A 16,112-nucleotide genomic window follows, 5' to 3' on the forward strand; every position below is an offset into this window, starting at 1 on the left:
ACTAGTACTTGAACATTTTTAGAAAGCTCACACAAAACAAGTCTTTATTCTTTGTTGCAGAAAATAAATACAGGTGCATATTTCATATGCTTTTCTATAAAAGCACTCCTACAAAATCACTTAACTGCATACAACAGTACAACCTTTTTGGCTTTTAAAATGCAAATATTATACAGTCACTTCATTTTATTATCTTTTAAAGCACTTGTAGCAAGCAGCTTTGGAAAAGGAATGCTTAATTTAGAAGCCAAATGCTTGCCTCAAGTGTTTTGTGGGTTTTTTCCATCATGTATATAGTGCAACTAACCTAAAAGCAACTAGAACAGTTTTTTGTAAAATGTTTATTTCCCACCTGCCTCCCCCCCAAAAAAAACCCTGCAAAGAAAAAAATAGCTCTTAAAAACTGTTCTACCTTGATACTTAAACCAAGAGAAAACAAAAAGTGGCTCAATAGAAATATTAAGGTAAGCATGATGCTTCACAGCTCATTATCTGTTCACTTCCAGTTTGGCCCGGGGTTTTTCTTTTAGAGTAAAAAGCATTAATCATCCAGTCCTATATTTCTGAAAAGGTACGACATGGACTCCCCGTTATGGATCCTGCGAATGGCTTCCGAGAGGATCATGCTGATATCCACAGTCTTGATTTTAGGGCACTGGAGTTTTTGGATTTCATGTGGAATTGTGTTTGTAACAACCACCTACAGAAAGAAAAAATGATCAGAAAGCTGTAGCTCCCTTATGTTTTCCACCTCCCATATTAGAACTACAAAAGGCAATGTCCATGGATACTAACGGCACTGTCCTTCCTCCCTTTCATTCTGCCACGCAGGTCCAAAGGAAGGTACAAAAATATCCCCCACACTGAAGGGAAGAGTCTGCTAATACTGACAGTCCCTCTTCACACTACTTCCCTCGTTTCCCATTGCTATAGTGTAAGCACGCGTAGATGCTAATATTCCAGTATACAATTCCATGGTAAGAAAGACTGAACCCAAGAACCTCCCAGCTAAATTCTTAACGCCAGTATATTTTAATAATCAAGTCAGGAGAAAATTACTTGCTTAAAAATCCCAAAACCATTTGATCAGAAATTCAGAATCCACACTTACTTCATCAATTGCAGATTCCTCTATCAGCCTGGGAGCATCTGAAGACAGCAGGCCATGAGTGGCCATTACAAAGATCTTGTAAGCCCCCCTTTCCTTGAGGGTCTCGGCTGCAGCAAGAAAGCTGTCAACATCATCTATAATGTCATCCTGTCAAAATAAGACTGAGTCAGTGAAGATTCACCATGTCCTCAGGCAGATCAACACAGCACGCCCAGATTGACATTACGTCTTTTTTAAGTGTAACAGTTTACAGCCAACGCAAAATGGACGTTTTTATTGATGCTGTTCTTCAGACACCTGAGCTAGATGGTAAGTGCGAAAGAGCAGAAAAGCAGAGCGTCTAAAACTACTGCAGCATCAAGGGGCAGAGGGATTGCTCCATGAGGGAAAGAGGGAAAAGCCGAGACAAATGACACTCATTCAAAAAACAAACTAACAGAAAATTGACCTTTTCCATTAAAAGCCCAGAGATTACACTCAACTTTAGAGAAACCATAAGACTGCATCGTATCTACTTCACCGGCATTTCTAAACTCACAGAATAGAAACGTGGCAATTTTGCCCTCATCTGATGTACAAGCACCACCTGAAACTCCTCACCTTCAGAGGCAAGCACTTAAACAGAAATTTCTGGCCTGTTCATAGAAACAAGGTCCAAATGCTGCTTTTCAGCACGGATTACTTCATAGTTCACACCGTCAGCTTCAATAAGTGTGCAGAATACTGCCTCGCGGTATAAGAAGTGCAGTATCAAAAGCCCACCATCAACCAAAGTTTAGTTGCTGATACAGCAGAAAATCTACTTGATTGCTGCAACTTTAACATATTTAATGTAATTTCTCAAAGGCTATGCCATCTTACTTACCACAATGATAGCTATTCTTCCTCCTACATCTCCAACAACTGTGATGGGTGGTTTTTCCTTGGGAATCAGCACTGATTAATGGCAAATTTTTTGAGAGGGGTAGAAAGGAGAAAAAAAAGAGAAAGTTTATACAATTTACTTCAAGTGTGGAAATGCCTACTTGCGTGGGTCACCACCGTTCTACAGAGAACTATTTCAACCATCACAGCATTACTGGGAAAAAACAGCGGGATTTTAATACATAAATGATTTTTAAGTTTAGCCAAAGTATTAACTACATTCATTTACACCCAAATTCTTAACCCATTCAATTAATTCTTAATTTTAGTACAGAGAATAGAGTGGCTTGCAGACACAACCAGTTCAATCAGCCTACTGAGATCCAAGCCCAGGTTTACGCAATGAAGTTTTGCTGGTGCAGCTATAGATCACATCCACATTCAGCAAGGTTACTCTGTCAAGGCCCATGACATAAAGCTACGCTCAAACCCAGCGTCAGCTCAGCTTATTAGCTCTGTCCCCCAGAAACATTCCAACAGAAAAGGTAAATGGCAAAAAACTGGGGCACCTCTGCCAGGGGCTCTTCTGACTACCTGTAATGACACAGCCCCTCCTACACAGGGGACAGACCTGATGTACGGCCTAGCACTAATACCACGGACAAAGAGCATCAAAAAGGAATCTTTTTTCCCCCCCTACTGTTTTTATAAGAACCACTCCTTCCTGATGGTCCATCGCTGCCAGCCCCATCCCCCCAACCCACAAAAAACGATAGGTGAACACTTTCACACACAAACTTACTTACTGGGTATCTCCAAACTGGGATGAATAGCGGCTACATTTTTGGCTGTAGGAGGTGAGTGTCGACCATCCACCATGTCAGACTCAGCATCTTGAGCTTCCCCATGAATCACAGCAATTCCCAACCGTAAGCGCTCAGCAAATGACTGTGCCCTGTAGGGAAAGGGTTAAAAAAAAAAAAAAAAATTACATTTAAAATAATTCACTTACATACAATCCTAATCTATTTCCATTTTATTTCTAACATTTCAGAGGAAAAAATGGAATGATGCTAACATTTTAGGAAAACACATAGAAGAAACCACTTGCCCCTTAGTGTCTTGTTTTCACCAGGCTTGTGAGAGTCAGAACATCCCTGAAAGCACCCACACTGGCCCTGAAGCAGCAGGATAAATGCTGCAAGTCATGCAATTCTGACAACTGCCTTCTGTTTTGCCCAACAGTCAAAAACACATTTCCTAGCCTTCAGCATTCTTGAGATCCCATGCTTTAGCAGGTCTCAACCAACAGTAATCGAGAACAGCCTAGATGTCTGGATTGTCTACATTTAATAGGAAAAAGAATATTCACATGAAAACAGAAAACAAGTGTTCACCTATTTATTTTTAGCAGGATGTGCACTAAATAAAGACAATATCCCTGACCTTCTGACACATAACCTTAGACATCCTACAGAAAAAAGAATCCAGACGATCATTTTGCCTGACAAACCACTCTTCAAAGTTAAACAGCCTGGATTTTTACAAGATTACAAGAAGTTCCTTCACCACGCAGTATTTCTGCAACTACAATGAGACATTTATGTAAAGAAGTTAAGGTTAGCTGGGGGAGTGAGGAAAGCGGAGAGTCAGGAAAATAGGAATTTCTCACACAGCGCTTGTACCCCAGATGCTGGAAGCAGCACGCAAAAATTAGCAGATTCACCCTACCTTACCTTGCACACCCAAGAGTTCGGTATCTAGCCTAAGCCAGTGATCTAGTCTCCTTCTGGTCAAAGTGAGACTGGCACATCCAGAGTGAGTCACTTTGTTCTAACATTAGCATTTAAGACCTGTGGCCTGAATCACCTCCTTTATGCTTAAGCCTTGTTTCACTATCCAAACAACTCAACGTCCAGAGAATAATTTTCCCATCGTGATGCTCAGTTAATTAAAAATGAAGAATCTTCTGCCCTGTGGTTATCATACAGTTAGGATATTTTTTCAAGTAGTAACTACAGATAAATTATTATTCCAAACGTTAAGAGTTGTGACTTAGAAGGCATAATCCTATCAACGAAACCATAATAATTACTTTAAAATGCAGTATTAAACTGAATAAAGTTCAAAGTAACAGTAAAATGATTTATTAATTTTCCAGTGAGCTCAGAAACCACAGAGACATTCTGAACTTCATCAAGCAAAGGTTCTCTTCCACAAGTAGACATTCATCTGAAAAGTATTCTCCTTGATTAGGCTGAAGCATTCGATCACCCTTTTCCAAATACAATGTACCTCCTCAAATACTGCTCTTAAATGCTCACATGTACACATGAAGAAGCTAAACAATACAGCTCCGGATCCTCTCCTACACAAATCGGTTACGTGTGCAACTTATCTGTCCGATCAGTTGAAGGTATGTGTAGACTACTTGCTGGCATGCACAATTACTTGACGAGCATGAAAATGCTTCAACAAATGTCTGCCTACTCCCAAGAGGCAATACTGACACCAAGTAAAAGGAACGGTCCAAGACAAGCAAATGTAACATAACTGACCAAAACAAAAGAAATCACATAAAAAGTACTGCTGGAAAACAAAGATGACAAAAGTTCTTTCCTTCGCTATACTTCTACAAATTAAAGCATTTCTGATTTGCTATATAAAATAACAAAAAACCTTTCTTATAAAGAGTATCATGATTCCTTGGCATGAAAGTCTAGGTAACTTTTCAACAAATTATTAGTTTGTCACCACAGCAAATACAGTATCTCTTAAACCATTGTCCAACTCTTACACCACCTGCTGAGAGCAGCGTAATTCCAAAGAGTTTAGGAATAGTCAACCAAAAAGCTTCATGGATTAAGAACAGTCATTCAGCCAACAAGGACTTCACAATCAAAATCATCTCAAACGTCAAATCCTGTTTCACCATGCTGGATGGTAAGCCATCTGTATTTAGGATCTGATCAACCATGTTCTCAGTTATGACCACGTTAAGCAATCACTTTGGATTAATGGCGTTATACTTCCAGCCATTTTTCTTCATTTACAGCAGGAAATTTATAATGTAAATGCACAAATATAATATGATTAAATACCTTCTTTGTCCTAAGCACTGTATTGATTTACCTCATCCTTTTGTTTGTTTGCTTTTTACTCTCCTTAGATTTATTATGATTATAGCAATGATGTAAAAACTGCACATCTGACAAAGTAGAACTGGGAGGGATTTGAAGGCTGCATCTTCTAATTATTGGGTATCTGTCCTTCACTTGATCCTACGAACAAAATCACAATAGAGATTTCCTGCTCTAACACAAGAGAGCAGATCTTACCCACCTCTTTGCAGACGCAGGTGATTTGGCCACAATTACAGCATTCCTGTAGTCTGGTATCTGTAGTAAATAACAGATAGCAATGTCTACTTCATATCTTTAGACAAATTTAAACTCAGTAAGAATCAGAGAACTTTATTTTGCCAGAAGAATTTTAAGCATCGAACATTTTACCTAACATAAGAAAGCAAACTCAAGAATCCATGGTACATGATCAGAGTTCACAGCTCAGTAAAAACAGGTATTTAGAAAATTCAGATATTAACTTAAAACTGTACCTTTCATAAACACCATGTTGTATTACAGATTACACAAAAGTAACTGCTTCAGAAGAACATCAGGGCTACACGGACAAGTGTTAAAAGAAACAGGAAACCATCAAAATTAAAGTTTCCTGTTAACTTGTCTTGTGTGTGCACATGGCAGTCTTTAATCACTTGAAAACACAGCATTTCATCTATTTCCTACTGTTTTTCAGAGTATACCAAAAAAAGTAACGCCTCTCCATCACTCCATCACACCATTCTGATTCTTTATACGGACCATCAAAAGGGATAAAAATTCCACATTCACTGCACTGATCTAATATTGCTGCAAACTGTCTGCTACGCAGGTCAGCACTAGAGGATGCTGCTGCAAACGCCGACAGCAGCAAAGTGGTAAGGCCAAGAAGTCTGGTTTTCATTTTGAGGCCATGGGTACTTCAGTCAGTCTTAATAAGCACAATCTACTCCAAAGTTTGCTGCCCCTGCCCTACCCCATTCTCATACTGGCTTTTCACTCCAGACTCCTTCCCTCTATTTAGCCAGCATTTTAGTCCCCATCTCTCAGAAGTTTCTTATCCTAGTCTCCATTTTCCCTGCAAACAGTGACTCCAGATCAGACTCGTCTTTCCTTGTCCATAACTTCTTGAGCATTCCACCATCCGCACTTCCAGTCCTCCTTCCCAACAGCAATCTGCACTCCCTCTAATATCTCATCTTACCCCCTTCCTTGCAAACTCAGCATTTTCCTTCACTGTGCTGCCCTGGGACAATCTGTCTGCCACAGAGCGCAGCATACAGAGAACTGTCTGTCCTTCTATCAGTTGCCACAACAATAGTCCACAGCCGCTCTCAGCTGCAATAGCAAGCGAAATCCTACAGAGCAGATCCAATCCTCAGAATCCCAGTGTTAAGGGATGGAAGACTCTTTACTAAATACCTGCAAACTGATCTATTACAGTTGTAATTTCACAAATCTGGGGGGACGATACCCTGACATGCAGTTCATCGCCTGGCTGTTAGATGTCAAATACCAGTTCCAGAGCATAGAAATACTCGGGTTTTTTCAAACACAAGCAAGGTAAGTTCTTCCACAATCTTATCCTCAAACATACAAACCACACTGGCTGAATATTTCGAAAAGCACTCTACTTGAAATAGGCATGGGAAAGAAAAAAATTAAGTTCTGAATATGGGCATAGGCCTAACCAACTGAAAACAAGAGCTTTTCTGAGGATGTGTCAGGCAACATTAATAATCCACAGTGCTACTAACTCCACCTATAATACTGGGAATTTAGCATGTTCTGTCCTTTACAAACAATTAGTTATACAACAGGCTACAAAGATTAACATGATGGAAGGTATGGACAAGGCAGGGCCTGTCTCTTGACATAATAAAGGCTTTGATCTGGTTCAGACATCATTGCCTCATTTTTCCCCTGCCAAATTATCAAATTTGTTCTCAGCTCTTTAAAAAGGAAGTCAGAAAGCCAGAAATGTCCTCCAAAAGATAGGAAGACATCAACAACTCCTTGAAACAAAGAGCTACGTCACTCTAAGATTAACATGTACGCATAGGAAAGAGAGAAGACACTAAGTATTGAACATTTGCTAAGCATACAAAGGAAAATCACCAGATTATTTTCATACCCCATACATTTCACTGATTGGGCTGTCTTCATCCCAGAAGACCACGTAATTCTCTTCACACCTATGCATAAATTCCTGACAGGAAACAACTACAAGCCCTCACCCTCTTAACTTTCAGTTAAATGCTTTTTAAGTGACCTCCATTCTTATCAAGCTGGACTCTATTTCATGCTATTCAACATATCCCATCACAACTCCCATTTGAAGTATTTTTCATGCTTTGGCATTCACAGTGCAGGATATGCAGCAAGCTGCTGCCACCGTGAACTTGAGATGAATACTAAATTCTTCCTGAGCAGCACTGGATGAAACTTTGAAGAAAAGATACTGTGTATGACCTGGCTGGTGAAGGTAGCTGCCAATATGGATCCCACATGATCAGATACATTCAGTCAACTTCAGTTTTAGCAAGTCATCTCATGGACAAGTAGAGGACTGAAGAAATGAAAAACTGAAAGTATCTTTCAAGACCTCTTGACACATATTTCAGCAGATCTTTACAAACGTTCATTTGTTAGACAGCACAGCAGTGCCAGACTCAGCCGCAACAATTCTCTGTAAACCATTAAGAGCTCAGGTGTGAAAATGTGCTTCAAGACTAAACCAGGAACATGATCTTGTTATCAACCATAATCCATACGTTCAAGCAACATATAAAGGCACAACCTGTCCTGTATCTGCATGTTTGGTTTTCCACTTTTTTTCTTTTCTTAACTTTTGAAGTGCTTACAATGTGCAATACTTCTCTCCTGGTATACAAGAGGAATGACTGTGGCAAAGCCAGAGCCTGGAGTTTTGTTCTGTCATCCTCTTTGACTCTATTACCAAATGAAATTATAACGATAGATTCAAATGGTAACTGATTCCCCAAACAGATTTTAACACTGTCATGACAAAATCATGTTGGTTTGATTTTGGGTTTGTGTTGGTTTGGGGGTTTTTTTTGACGCATTCATATCTCTATAAAAAGAAATAGCTCGGATTCAAAAGTAAGAGTGAGCTCAACCTTTTCTCTCACCAGGAAGAAAGCATTTGCTTTATTCCAAATTATCATTACTCAGAGGCATAATATGCATCTCATACCTACAATTATCATTTGCACAATTTGTATAGATGAATCTACCAGCAGCACTTCTCAAAGCACTTATAAAAATAAGATGGAGAAATGGACGCACAGAACATCAGAAGTTAAGCTCCTCAAGTCAAGACATGCTGAAACATGGTGAAGAAACAGCAGGTGAAGATTTCCACACACGAGGTCATCTGTTCTTACTTTCAGACTATGGTTGATAGGCTCTCTCAGTTTACAACTTAACTTCCAAAGTGTTTTCATAATGCAATATAAATTACACCTACGCAAGCAGTCCATCCTATAAATGTGAAGGAAACTGGAAGTAGGAAAGGAAGAGGATACCAAGAGCAAGAAAATCCTCATTTTTGTAATACTAGTTCGGGGAATGTATCAACGAAGACAGAACAGCACCACTGCATAGATAAGAAAATGCCAGCTCTTCATAAAAGCAAAAAACTTAAGTCTGTGGGGAAGAAAAGAACCAACTGCCCCAACACCACTCCCTGCCCCAACATGACCTTTCCCCCTTTAAAACTCTGTTTGAAGAGTTAGTCTTTTCAGAGGAATTGGTTTCAGAAGCCTCAAGACATGACAAAAAATAACTTTAAAAAGCAACTGTAATAGCAGGCCTTCCTCACCTCTTCTTGGATGTACTGTAGTAAAAATGGAGATGCTCTCAAGTTATCAACTGGAATATTGAAGAAGCCCTGTATTTCCTTCTGATGTAAATCCATGGTAATAAGATGAGTTAGTCCTTTAAAAAAAAAAAAAAAATAGACATACGGAGAAGCACATCAAGAAAAGTAAGAGAGAACAACAGACACACTTTTTATTTCTCTAGGAAGTTTCAGTGAAGTTTGTCCAGAACAAAATCTCTAAGCTGCATTAGAACAATGCTACTATACTTAGTGAAAGTACGTAGCATATTAACTATATCCCTCCTAAGTACACTGCCATTCTCATGTTTCGAGATTTCTACAGTGTCCTTTTTTTAAAAAAGAACCTCAGAACACACTACATAACTGACTCAGTAGTGCCACACTGAGGCAGGTAAGATCCTTCTCCATTCGACATGCGACAACATGGAAGCACTAATAAGATAAATTGTGCTATGCCACATAGCAAGACCCCAGCACAGCTAACATTAGAGTTCTGAACTCCTGAAAAATGGGCCCAAATCCTTATCATCAAAACACTTCTCTCAAAATAAGAAACCAGATCACATTGTGTTCACTGTAGCTGCCTGTTTTTCCCAGGGACAGGAGCAAAAGGAAAGGAGCAGGAAAGAAAACGTGTTGAAGGATATGAAAATGAATAATCTCAATCTCCCACATCATCTCAAATGTAAAGGACAGATACAAAGCGCATTCATCCAACAGGTAAAAAACAAGATGGAAATGACAAAGCACAACTGTTCAAGAGTGTTGGAAAGGCAAAGAACAGCATTATGAGAGACAGACACCATGGCCCAAAGCAGCGGAGTCCAGCAGACTCATTTTGCCAGCTCAGTAGGACACAATGTAAAATGGCTGTTACAAGTTTGGGTTTTTTTATGAACTCATCATTTGGAAACATTTCTAATTACATTCTCCTTTCTATGTGGGTTTTAAACTCATGAAAAACCTGGCAGTTATTTTTAAACAGAATCCCAATTTGTGCACAGACCTGTCCAAACCTGAAAGCTGACAGCAGGAGCCCCCACTGCCCTGATTATTTCATAATAACCTGCATTCTTACCAGCTTTGCACATCATTGAAGCCAGTAATTTAGAGACAATGGAGCCCCTTTTCCTCATCTTGCACTGTTTGCTGTACGGGAAGTAAGGAATCACTCCAATAATGCTTTTGGCACAGGAGGTTTTACAGGCATACACCATGATCAGGAGTTCCATGATCGTAGTATTCACATCCCTGGAACAAGAAGCATCTAGTTCTATATCTCGTGCATAAAAATTCTGTATTCAACACAATATCTATACCCTCTCCAGGGATTTCACTCCGGGGTAGTAGAGAGTATGGTGACTGAGCAATCTTCACTAAGAATCCAGCTGTGCACCTCAGGACAGCAAGTGCCCTGGACCCAGCATTTTAATTCTTCACTAGAATTACACTTTTTTTTTTTTGACTTGGCTATTTTGGGCAATTCAGCAGTTTTTGTTATACCACTTTCAGGCTTTTAGTAACACAGCATGTTGCAATAACAAAGTAGTCCATAATTTATCTCCAACATCTCCTTCTATGGTGCACAAAACAAAATAGATATATTTTTCCGATACAGATAAGCTTTTCTTGTTTTAAAAAAAAGTTTCAGACTTTACAACAGATTCCTGTATCATTCAAGCCAACAGCAGGCAAAATATTTAACAATTGCCATCTATTTTGTGTCATAAATGAAAACATTGAGAAGATATTTTTTTAGATGAGATCTGGTCATGAACTCAGAGACTTTCTGTTTCTGTTACCATTAGAAAAGACATCTTAGGATCTGTAAAGTTCTTTTCACATTTAAAAAATAATTTTTAAAAAAAAGTTGTTTTCTGAATCACAGTATACATTGCCTAGGAAATGCTCCTCCTACATTTAGAGTTTTGTAGCAGTGCTGGAGACAGGGTAGCTGAAAAGGGAAGAATTTAAAGAGAATGACATAAGCAAAAGAATGCACTTTGTGAAAGAATGCAGAAACCGAGGGGAATGTTTCATTGACATATTCACCGAAAATGAAAGTAACAGAGGTTAGCTTATGCTGAAGTCTTCTTTGTGCACATATCAAAAAAACCCCAAAACAGTAGCAACAAAAAATCCACAAAGAGAAGCCTCTATCTAGTTAATCTAAGCTTATTATAATGTATCATAGACATAAAATGCAAAGAAAAATTAAAACAGAAGCATTCTCATGGACAGTCCACGTCAAAGCGCTAGGAGAGTGTCTTTAAACAGTTACTCACTTTGAAACTGTTTGGATGATAAATACATCCTTTCCTCTCACAGACTCCTGAATCTGCACTCTTGTTTCTGCCAAGAAGAGAAATATGTAATATTTGCAATAGCAAAACTCAATAGAGTCTAAGAAAAGGGTAGCCAACACACACACGTCATAGTTAGGTAAGATTCCAGTTTTGCCATTTAAATGCTCACCTCTGTTTGGCTCTTGATAAACCTGAACCTTCCCCATCTCAACTCCTAAGCGCCTGCAGGAGCAGAAAAAAGAAAAACAGAAGTCAGTATGGGAAAATGAAGGACAAAACAAATGCAAACCCCATACAATGCAACAGTTACTGAAAAAGCTGTATTTCACAGGAGAAAACCAAGAAAACTCCAAACCATGAAACCAGTAATTATGGTGGAAATCTCTTAACAAAGCATCTACAATTTCCAGAAGCTGCACTGCAGGCTAAGCTGAATTCATTTTCAAATCAAGCTCAGAAGAACGAAGAACAGAAAAAAAATAATGCTTGATTACTAAATTAGGTAACAATTTCTAATTTTTAATATATATTTCTGTATACATTATATATGTATATACACGACAACATAAACATGCACAATGTTTAAAAGACTACTTTTAAAGCATTCTTCCCTATAGAAAAAATGTCAATCTAGGGTGAATTGGAAATACTAGCGAGCTCTATTCGATGAATAATGGAAGACTAACGTCTGCTATGTCTATTCCACTTCAGTATCAGCACAAATCCCCATCACTAAAAAAGAAGAGAAGACAACCGGGTATGCTATGCACTTATGCCCAAGTCTTTGCAATGCATACCTTCAGTTCCTTTGCACTCTCCTTTCTCCTCCTATCTCAGTCTAACTTTGGGTACATAAGCCTCAGGAAGAAAACCATCATGTGCAATACTCCTGGTAAAGTTATGCATCCTAATGCTGCTATAGTAGCATGGTAAAAATTTCCTTAAGTCAAAAAGCTCTGCTGAAGCTATTCACGCGTTTAAAGCTAAACAAAAGTCTCCATCTAAAATATACAGTGAGCAGGATGGATGCAGCTTTGCCATCTAAGAAAATCCTGCTACAAGCAGAATGAGAAAATGATAAAAACTTCTGCCACAATTATTTAACACTATCCAAACATTAATTTTTCCACATGTTCTCTACAACATACCGCAGCCAATCACAACCTGCCACCAAACAATTTAAACACAAGTTGTTTTCTTTATTATTGATCTGTTGAAATACCCTGCGCAATACAGTACACTAGACATTCTTGCAAAGCGTGGCAACTTTCCTACATAACTTTGCTTAAACAGAGAGATCGGTCTTCAGTAAAATAAGTCCCATCATAATAACACCAAGACCCTAAGCTGCCCTGCAGGATTTTACTTACTCAGCAATTCTCTTCGATAGTTCCATGCATGATGAATTGGAATTAGCTGAAAACAGCACCAGTCCACCCTTGGTTATATTCATGATGGCCCCAATTTCAGTTGATGGCACACAAAACATCAAACCTAAGTTGTTTTTTCGCTTCTAAAAGACTGCAAGAGATCAAAGGTCTGTTAAAACCACAATGTTAAGAACAAAAAACCCCCCCAAACTTTCTCTGTTTAGAAACTGAAGAGTTTCCCATAAGCCTGTATTTTCCAGCATCCTTAATATTTGTTATCACCACTTTAATAGTACCAGGAATATATCCTTACGGTACGTCGTGACCCACAAGCCATACCGTTTACCAACCTCACTCAGCATACCTAACACGACGACACAAAGAACGGGGCTTCAGCTGGCCTTGCCTTCCCTCTCCTGCCCCCAAGCTTTACATACCCTCCACCAGAATGCTTCCCTGGAGGCCTTCAAAGATCCCCCTAGACAACCTCCTAACTTCAACATGTTTTTTCTTCGTTTTTTTTCTTTTTTTAAATGTTTTCCTCAGGCTATCATCTAGTAACACAGATTCTCTTTTCCATCAGCTTGTCTGGTTCATTTTCCAGAAATGAGCAACGTTTACTGACTTTTTCAAGATCACAAAGCCAGTCAGAGATAAAACTGAGCTAAACAGAGCTCCTGGGTCCTGCCTCTGCTAAAATGCCTAGAAGAGTCTATTTCCATAGCTGCGTATCTTTCCGTCACTTTGCAACAAATTATAAACTTACAAATAAGGATGAAAGGTAAGGAAGAGTTCAATAAAGTTGGTAGCTGTAAATAATGACCTCTTGCACAATGCATCCACTTGGTGAAGCAGTTGTTGTCATTCTTTGATACTAATATTTCTCCTGTGAAAACAGGAGAAAAATATCAAGAGGAAATCTATACAATATTTTTCCCCAAATAAAGGCACAAACCACTAATCCTGCCAAGGATTTGATGGGATTCCATCTTGACACTTTTTATTCTTCTTTGTAACATCACATTTTCATGACTTCTTCTACTATAACATTTTGTTCAAATTAAAAAAAAAAAAAAAATCACATTGACCAGCAGCCACTGAAAGATCGTAAGTAGCATTCAACTCAAAAAATTCTAGGCTACAGCACTTCCCTTCTGCTGTATAAATAGTCCAATCCTTCGTCATCCATTTCAGCATTACGTAGGAGACTGAAAATATCAAATACGAGTGGCATAATTCAGAACAAAGTAAACGGAAGTTAGGATAAATCAATAACTTCTTCCCTGGTAAATATCTCCCTGCTGAGAAATGTAATTATCTCATAGTCACACCTAATCCGTTACAAAAAACTGATGGTATATCAACTATTAAGTACTCCAAAACAGCATCTAAAAGAAAAGCAACAGTTTTCATACTTACAGGAACAGCTGGCTAGCTCTATGAAGAAACTCATTCAGCCCACCTTTGCAACTAGACATACTCTTGCTCAGTCTGACCTCGTCACAGAAACTGTACGTGATTCATTCTCAATTAAGAGCCAAAGTGAAGTCAGGAACTTCCTAACAACAAATCTCTTCATGAAGAGGCTGTGCTATGCTCAGCTGCTGTGAATGAAAACCTGCCTGTCATCAAAACTTTCAAGATGTGCAGAAAGAGAGCAGAAGTAGCAACAACTTCAGCAACAAAATTTGAGCACCTATATGTTTCAACTCTACTAGAACCTGGCATGCCCCTCTACACTGCTAAAGCAAGACCCCACCCCTTTCAGCCTCTGCTTTCAGACAAGAAGATAAAAAAAAAAATCCTAGAAAGCAGTACGGTTACAGACATCCAGTCGAAAGCTCGACTATATCCCTCCCAAAGTACCCAACAATTTAAAGAGAATTAAAAACCTATTTCTAAGCCAGTGTTTCTTCCTTTGTTCTGCTGCACGGTCTCTGTAACTCCCAGCTGTTAACTAATGGCCATCATCCATCAAATATCTGTAACCGTGTTAAAGACACATCTTAAATCCAACAAACGAGCATGTACTAGAAATAGTTTTAGGTCTCAGAACACCACCTGAAAACACCCTGCTTGTGTGATTAGATGGGAACAAGGTAGAGACCATTTTCAATGTTACTAAAAATATTCACATAGTGTTTTGAAGACACGAGTTTCTTTCCCATTGCGTTACCTTCTTCGCTCCATGGATTAGGGAAATGGGAGTTAAGAGATCTGCTGAAAGACAAGAGTTGTTGGTTCCTCATTATTGTTCAGGGTGCATTTTACACCACAATAAGATACTGACATATTCACAAGCAACACTGAACATAGCTCTTCACATAACCATAGGTCAACGACTTTCTTGTGGATGTACTTCAGCAGCAACAAGTGGGCTACAGTGTGCGTGTGGCGGGGGGGGGGGGGGGGGGAAAGTTGCATTTGTAGAGTAATATTGATGTATCAACCTTGAAACAGATGCTGGGATGACAACAAGCTCACAGAACTTTATTAGATGTGTAAAGACATGACTCCACAAGGGTATGTGGGACCATAACCCTCTGGCTTGAGGTGGACAAATCTTCCAAGCCTGCACCAGACTTGGGAGAACACACACACCATAGAGTAGGCTGCAGCCCACAAAGTCCTACCCTTTCTTTTGGGCTGCACAGAGTTACACAGACATATCATGATGAACACAAACATTACTGGACTGGGTACACATGACACTCTACTCCCACTGGCTTTACACCACGAATTGAGCATGTCCACACAGAAAGCAAAAGAGGCAGGAATAACTGTGTGGGATAACGACGGTACTGGAGAATTGCTCCCCACGGGCTGGAGGGAAACTGAACCCTCTCACCCATCTCCCCACGGGGAATTTCCCCGGCCCCAGAAGGGCCCTCCACACTAACCTATCCCCCTGGGTTAAACGGCAGAGGGTCGACCCTTCCACCCCACACCTCCCTACAAGTCCTTCAGGTGGGTTACACATGCCCTGGGAGGGGAAGCCCACCCAGGCACCGCAGGGTACCTGAGGATCGCTTCCCGCCTCTCAGGGGAAAGGCCTGGGCACGCCGCAGCTCCCAGCGTGGGAGCGAACACGCCGCTCCCCTTCACCTGCAGGGCTGACGGACGGCGAGGAGCCCCCGGTCGCAGAGGAGAGGGGCGGCCCAGGAGAGGGCCCCCCCCCCCTCCCACAGGGCCCCTGAGAGGAGGGCGACGAAGCCCCTTCCTCGGGCGGCGGAACCCTGTGTGGGGAAGGGGAGAGAACACTGGGGAAGGGGATGTCCTGCCCTCACACAGCCGGCTGAAGTGGGCTGAGCGGGCGGGCGTGCCCCTTTCTGAAGGCCTTACCTGCCGGCTCCGGCCCCCCGGCCCCGGGAGAAGGCAGCCCGGCCGGAGGGGAGGGGGAGAGGCAGGAACAGCGGCGGAGCTCAGCCCCTCCGGTTGTCCGCTTGCAAGATGGCGGCGCCGCGCGAGGGAGGGAGG

General features: G+C 40.4%; 1 protein-coding gene across 8 annotated transcripts; it reads right to left on the bottom strand.

Moving 5' to 3' along the window:
• PRPSAP2 (phosphoribosyl pyrophosphate synthetase associated protein 2) lies at positions 1–16,112 on the bottom strand. Of its 8 annotated transcripts, none has more exons than XM_075515040.1 (13): positions 15,978–16,106; positions 14,528–14,617; positions 13,459–13,521; positions 12,636–12,786; positions 11,435–11,487; positions 11,245–11,311; positions 10,038–10,210; positions 8,939–9,054; positions 5,318–5,373; positions 2,782–2,930; positions 1,977–2,047; positions 1,112–1,258; positions 1–700 (listed from the first exon to the last, which is right to left on the bottom strand). In XM_075515040.1, exons 4-13 carry the CDS (start codon positions 12,752–12,754, stop codon positions 542–544), a joined length of 1,110 nt encoding a protein of 369 aa, XP_075371155.1. In that variant the 5' UTR covers positions 12,755–12,786; positions 13,459–13,521; positions 14,528–14,617; positions 15,978–16,106; the 3' UTR covers positions 1–541. The 8 variants fall into 8 exon arrangements, with proteins under 8 accessions (XP_075371155.1, XP_075371151.1, XP_075371157.1 ...); XM_075515036.1 differs by having other exon boundaries at positions 13,402–13,521; XM_075515042.1 differs by lacking the exon at positions 14,528–14,617 and adding an exon at positions 14,812–14,855.

The sequence above is a fragment of the Mycteria americana genome, chromosome 12 (genome assembly GCF_035582795.1).
Source record: "Mycteria americana isolate JAX WOST 10 ecotype Jacksonville Zoo and Gardens chromosome 12, USCA_MyAme_1.0, whole genome shotgun sequence".
Lineage (NCBI taxonomy): Eukaryota > Metazoa > Chordata > Aves > Ciconiiformes > Ciconiidae > Mycteria > Mycteria americana.

Bases quoted from the DNA above. Each gene is read 5' to 3' on its own strand.
- PRPSAP2 (XM_075515039.1), bottom strand. From the start codon at position 12,754: ATGTTTTGTGTGCCATCAACTGAAATTGGGGCCATCATGAATATAACC. The intron at 11,312-11,434 runs GTGAGCATTTAA...TCTTCTTGGCAG, and splicing joins TTATCAAGAGCCAAACAGAG to AAACAAGAGTGCAGATTCAG. The intron at 10,211-11,244 runs GTGAGTAACTGT...TTCTTGTTCCAG, and splicing joins ATCATCCAAACAGTTTCAAA to GGATGTGAATACTACGATCA.